The sequence below is a fragment of the Papaver somniferum genome, chromosome 6 (genome assembly GCF_003573695.1).
Source record: "Papaver somniferum cultivar HN1 chromosome 6, ASM357369v1, whole genome shotgun sequence".
Taxonomy (NCBI): domain Eukaryota; kingdom Viridiplantae; phylum Streptophyta; class Magnoliopsida; order Ranunculales; family Papaveraceae; genus Papaver; species Papaver somniferum.
Genome location: NC_039363.1, coordinates 3228876 through 3235632, shown reverse-complemented (window position 1 = coordinate 3235632; position 6757 = coordinate 3228876). Strand labels below are relative to the sequence as shown.

The 6757-nt window shown below is 37.5% G+C and overlaps 1 protein-coding gene across 1 annotated transcript; it reads right to left on the bottom strand.

Annotated features, from left to right (window-relative positions):
- Positions 1-840: 840 nt before the first annotated feature.
- Positions 841-1838, bottom strand: LOC113290330 (homeobox-leucine zipper protein ATHB-22-like). The gene is made up of 3 exons (XM_026539942.1): positions 1682-1838; positions 1155-1573; positions 841-1068 (listed from the first exon to the last, which is right to left on the bottom strand). The coding sequence occupies exons 1-3, from the start codon at positions 1836-1838 to the stop codon at positions 841-843; spliced, it is 804 nt and encodes a 267-aa protein (XP_026395727.1).
- Between the last annotated feature and the right edge of the window lie 4919 nt (positions 1839-6757).

Genomic DNA, 6757 nt, shown 5'->3' with positions numbered 1-6757 from the left:
TCTATCCTTCCTAGACAACAGCTTTGTTTCCCAGAGTACTTTTTCAATAACATGGTACACTGTATAATTACTTTTGGACTACAACTCGCAACAAACCATTCTTGATTAGCTCATATTTTACAATGTCAGTTGAGAACTGTTTTTGTATGTAGCCAATTGAAAATGTACTTGATTCAATGATAAACAAAGTGACCAAAAGTGCAAACTTATTTGAGATAGAACCAAAGATCTCAAATCATGCACATGGAGGAACGCGCGTGTTACAATATGGAGCACGCTACGGCACCTTCTAAGAATGAGCAAGACAGGTTTTCCACAAAAGAAAAACAATTAAAATAAGCAAGACGGGTTAGTGATCAATGGAAAACAAGTTAATTACTAGAAGAAGCAACTCTTTTCATCAAATTCATTAATGAACTACTTTTAAAGTCAGTAGAAGGTACATAGGCTTCCGCTGAGCAATTAAGGATCAACAATGCTACATTCACCCGGACATGAATCCCGTGTGTGAATGCTACCGCGAGACACAAAAAATGGGGGGCCCACGGTGGGATCCATTAGTCCACCTCTACAAGCTCTAACGGATCTTAGGGGCTGTGAGACACCGGATTTTTTCCAGTATTCAGCCCCGGTTAACGTAGCACTACTCATTTAAGATTGCTTAGTTAATACACTAGAAATTAGTACGCAAGCCAGAGCCAAGTGGATGTACCACTTGTTTTTCCTATATATTAAAGCCATAACCCGTATATCAACCTCAATATATGTAGAAGTTTTTCATTTAGATTAATTTATGTTAAATCCTACTAAACGAACATTCTACTATAGCTTTCTGCTTATTTATGGATACTCGGACGAAACACCCCGACCATAGGGAAATGAGGCTGTTGAGTAATAGTCCACTTCATCGTTGAACAAATAATTGTCGCGCTCGGAAATCTTCGTCTTTGAGTTACCGAGATCTACAAGCTTGTTATACTCAGCTTGCAGTAGGGACCCATATTCCATGTTTGCTGTAGAAGCTTGCTTAGACCGGCAACCGTCAAGCTTCTCCTTCAGTTCCATAACCTGATGCATATACATGTAGTATATACCTGTTAATAGTCTATACACACACATAAGTTTCATTCATATCGGTAGCAGTAGCTACTAACCTCTTGATGAAGATGTTGGTTTTCTCTTAACACGACTTCGTAGTCCTTCTTAAGTACACTGTATAGTTGTTCGATTTGCTTTCCTTTCAGCCTAGCACGTCGATTTTGAAACCCTGTTGCTACTTGACGAGGATGAAGTCCTAGTTCCTTAGAAAGCTTCAGTTTCCTCTCTGGTTCCAACTTTACTCTATTCTTTCTATGCTGGATTGTGCTACCAGATGTCTGTTGCTCCAGCTGAATATCCTCCTGGAAACTCTTTTCTAATGCCTCTACTTGTTCACTCGTCAACTTTGTCTTCTTTCTCCTCACATCCACCTGGTTGTTAATGATGTTTGCTTCATGAACTCCACCACCATTTTCAGCCTCCTGATCATTCACACAACTAGACCACAATTTCATCATCTCTGCGCCAACCGATCCTAATCAATATTTTAAATTAGTTGTGCACGGTTAGTATCAGATATCTATTTCTATATATATGTAATTCATACGTAATATATTAGGAAACCATAGAAGAAAAAGAAAACCTGGAAATTGGGGACCAGCAAAGTAGTCACATTGGTAGTGAGGACCACCATTAACAAAGAGTTGTTGCTGTTCTTCTCCTCCTTCCGATGTTGGAAAAGGGATTCGGTGATTTCTAACTGCAGTGTTGCCACAGTATACATAGTTGGAATTAGCCATTATAAAGCAAAACTGATAGTGATACTGGTTCTGTCTCTGTGATGTGTAATTAAAACCTATTGAAGCAAAATTATTTAACCAAAACTACCCGATTTATCTATATATATACCACTGTTTCTACTATTACTAGTATTATTTGGTACTTGAAAGAGAAATGTAGGCTTATATGCTTTAGCTTGTTAGCTTGTCTAATGCATGCTATGCTAGTATGCTTCGACTACTTTTTATAGAAGTGAATCTGTGGAAGTGTGTGTACTGCGGTTATTGAAAGAGATTTATGCCATAAAAAGAAAAAGAGATAGTTGCAGATTTATGCATTAAGGCAAAGAAAGTGACGGCACAATAAGTACACTGTAAATATAATATTATTGGTGTGATGTGTGTAATATGATAACAAGCAGATTTGAGAGAGACAGATGAGTATTTTTAACTTTTGTGAATTCTGTTTTTACCACTGATGATATCTAATAATGAAAATGCTATCAAAAAATAAAAAGAATTTATAATGTTGGAAATATAGGAGTCATTTATTGGGAATAAATTTTGCGTACGCATTATTCTAGTATTTTTGCTTACGCATTATTCTAGGAGTCATTTATTGGGAATAAATTTTGCGTAAGCATGAATTTAATCAATCGATTAATTTGGACAAAATTTTCATTGTATGAATTTGTATTTGTGCCAATATCATTTTATTTTTGACTTTCTGATGCAAAAACATTAACAATTAAGCTAATAAGGTAAAGAACATGAGATAGAGTTTGTCTGGACTGTTCGGGCCTTCCTTCTATCCGAAGTTAGAAGATCAAGCAGAAAAGTAGGGTGGTGGTGGGGAAGGCAATGTGGCAGGTTGCATTTGAATTGAGTTGGCTATTTGTGCTAATGCAACTGCAAATGCTGTGTGGTTTGCCCTCTTAAACAAATCTTGTCAACTTTTTGATTAAAGTTGTAGTTGCTGTGCCCATTTGTGAGGCCATAGTAGCTTCACTGATATCGGCAATACTAGCAAGCGGCAAAATCATTTATTAGCGTTAAAAAATCCACTAGTAAAATTAGATGCAAGGTAACAAAATTAAAACAAATCTATAGAAATAGTTCTTGACAATATTGATACTGTTAAAATTAGCTGAGAAGAATAATTCGAGGGAATTCTTACCGCAACACACCAATTTAAGACATTAAAATGAGGATTAGTGCTTCATCTCTATTGAAAAACAACCACAGGTTATGTTTATGCAGGAGAATTCCAGGACTGTAAATGTTTGACATTACACTTGTGCATGTGATTCTGTCCCATACTCCCATTACTTTGGTGTGTGATCTAATACATCTGGCGTTGGGTTTTTGCTGTTTTGGAGAAGTTTGGGAATAGGTTTGATTACACATGTAATTATTGGTAATCTTATATGCATCTTTAACTTTAAGCACTCGTTTTTCATCTTTTCTTATAGTTAAGCTTAAGAGTACGTCTTCAATAATGTCATCAGAAAATTGCAAAACGATTCTCCTCATATGCCCCCAGATAGGAAAAAAGCCTATGTATATATATAGCTCTGGTGGTACGTTTATTTTTGTCCTATTGATTTGAATGATGAACTTCACTTTCTTTTTTGCAGGCTAAAATCCAACATTTGGTATTTTAAAATATCTTGGAAGGTAGCAGCATTTCTCATAGATTTGATCCTAGATCTTTGCTTCCCTGCTTATCTCAGGAGCAGCAGGAGCAGCAGCATATATATAGCCATATACCACAATAGTACTGTTTCAGTCCATATCACTTTGTTTTTTTCTCTCAGTGTCCCATGAATCTTAGCCTCCTTTTCACAACACCTGTCCAGGACCCTTTTATAGCCATAATCTTAGACTGTGAAGGCCGCTTATACACATCTAAAATATGAAAGTTTTCACGTCGATTCTAGAGTGACGGAGATATATCCAGTTATAGATTCCGGAAAAAAAACTTAATGGTTGTTAGATAGGTCATTCTATCATTGTGATCGGTAATAGGTTAAAGTAGTTTTCAGCATTCACTCACACGGGATGCTCGTCCGAATATCTCACTGTTAAGTTTGTACTAATTTCTCATGTTTATTTCTCCTTTAGCTTTTTGTCATTGACATGCAATTACTTATGACCAAAACATGGAATGTACTAAAATTATGTTCATAGCCGGTGGTTTAGCAAGATTTCATAGGGTGTTTGTTTGGTAGCCATTGCAAGTCATGTTAGTCACTTCGACAGACTCTTTTTGTTTGTTTTTGTTGTTAACCAAGAAAATCTCCATGATTCATTTCATCACGATGTATAGATAGGTTAGGATAGATGAAACCGTGCTGTTGTGTCCAACAGGGACGTATCTTACTCAATGTTTTATATATTCAGTATGAAAATCTTGTAATCAAGGATAAAACATTAAAGTTACTATTACCTGAGAAAAGTTTCTTCACTGTCACTTTCAAATTTACCTTTATGTTTTTGATAGAAATCACTTTACTATCATTTTCAAATTTTCAGCTTTCCATTTCTTAATGAGAGTGAATGAATCTTAAAATTACTGTATCTCTAAATCTAAAGATCCGCCAAATGAAAATGACCATGTTACTTCACGAAAATTACTATATTTCTTCCTGGATCAACTGTATGCTATGGTAATTATAATTTTTGTCTTAAATTCTTTCGAGAATTAGAAAATGACCATAATAAGAGCAACCACAGTCATGAGATGGACCAAATACCAAAAGCCAGATTAAAAACCAAAAAAATTTGGTTTTCCGTGTGTTCAAGCCCAGTGGGAGAATACCAAATTTTGGTGAAGCGGAACTTATATCCACGCTTGATGCGGGACGCAACTTATATCCACGTTTCTTGATGGAGCGTGTTCATAACATGCGTCTGAATGAAACGGAGGTATAATGCGCGCTTGAATGGGACGTAGGTATTATTCACGCCGTGCACGGGACGTAGATGATAATTGCGTTTGCTGGGACGGAGTTACAAATGGCGTCTCATTCAAACGCAGATACAAACTGCGTCTGTGTCGTGAAACCAATTCGTCTAACATCTTTCTTCGTCTCTTCTTTTTCCAACACCGACGATTGCAGTAGCTTAATATCAGCCAACCCATCATTCTTTCCAAAAGTTCTCAAACTCGAGCATAACACGAGCAATGCCATATCAGTCACAGCACCATCGGCCAACAACCCCTGACGCCACTGTTCCATTTCTCCATCTTCCGGCAATAGCACAGCTCGAGCAACCAGTTAACACTCTGCATCTCGTTCTGTTGCCGTGAACTTTATCTCTCATTCAGTTGTACGAATCAACGGCCAGTACCATACTCGAGCAAATTTGAGGATCCATTCTTCCTTTGTATGCAGCCATCAACCGATTGGAACAATGGAAGCAACATCAGCATCTCCTGTATCCACTGTTGATGCTGTTAGGTCATCATTATCCCAAGTTTATTAAATCATTACTCATGCCTGAACTCCAAAAATCCATCTAGCTTTCAAAACCATCACCACTGCTGGCTTTTATTCCAACCATTGTGAACCCTTCTCAGATTTTTTTCCTTTCGATAAGAACAACCAGCTTCAGTGAGAAATGCAACTTCATTTGTGTTTGATAGAAGCTAATGAAGAAACGCGGAGGGTAGATGGACAAGAGACGTACATTAAAGATACGCCTAGACACAGACGCTCACAATACATGCGCCCAACCCAGACGTTTTTTATAACTGCGCCTCATTCATACGCCCTTTATACATCCGTCCCATTTCAGGCGTAAGTATTAACATCGTCTGACGCGTTTGAAGGGGGCGGAGTTAATACATGCGCCTGACTCATACGGTGATTATATGCTCGCCTGATTGTATACGGTGATTAAACTTTCGCCTGATATCATACGCTCCTAATACTTCCGTCCCACTATATCTTTTTTAGTCTGGGCCGACGACCACATTTGGTCTCAAACCCTAAATTTGGCGACCAAATTTGGGTTTACTCCTCACCACTGCGATACTTTCTGGGACCAAATTTGGGTTTAGTACCCAAATTTGGTCGTGACTGTGGTTGCTCTAAACAAACAGATAAAAGTTGCCGACCCAATTTCCTATAGGATAAGACATTTTTTATCTTGTCTTATATCAGGTAAGATTTGCCAAGTGATCCAAACTCCGAAGCCTAACTCACGGTGGTCTAATATTAGATTAGATGAACAATAAAAATTTGTTATACAGTCCAGAAGCTATCCAGTGACCCAAAACTTACCTCGTGGCTAGCCAGCATTAAGATTACCTGGATACAAATTCTTGCTTGGAGGAGCAAGTAAGGATCAATGGGCCAGCTAATTTCTTTCGGGTTTAGGCTTGGGAGCCGGTTGGGCTGCATGCCCATGCTCTTGACTTGCTTCGTCCCTACTCGTGGCTTCTGGACCTTAGGGTGAGCATTTGGCCATTGAATTTTTTATAGATATGTTCATCTTATAAAACTCTGTTTTCTTCCAAAATAAAATGATTTATAAAAAATAAAATGTCTATGTGATAAGTTGCCTGTCTAGAGATATTTCTCTTAAAATCGGTTGGAAAATCGGATTAAAAACTAGAAGATGAAAACAACCAAAGATATGGTGTACCCATGCCTTCAAGGCTTTTTTGATATTTTTAGACAATAATACGACTTTTTCCAATTAATTGGCGAGTACAACAAGTCGTTCGAATTATGCCTTCAGGATTCAATGAAACCTTAACACCGTAATTGAATTAAAGGACCCGTCCAAAAACATTGTTTAAGATTCTGATGATACTATTAAAGAAGAACAAAACAATAACGTTTTAATGTGTTTTCGAGAGAAACGGTCACCACTACTTGCATGGATTTCATATTTTTCGGAGGTGTCTGTTTATCACCAAACGACACCTT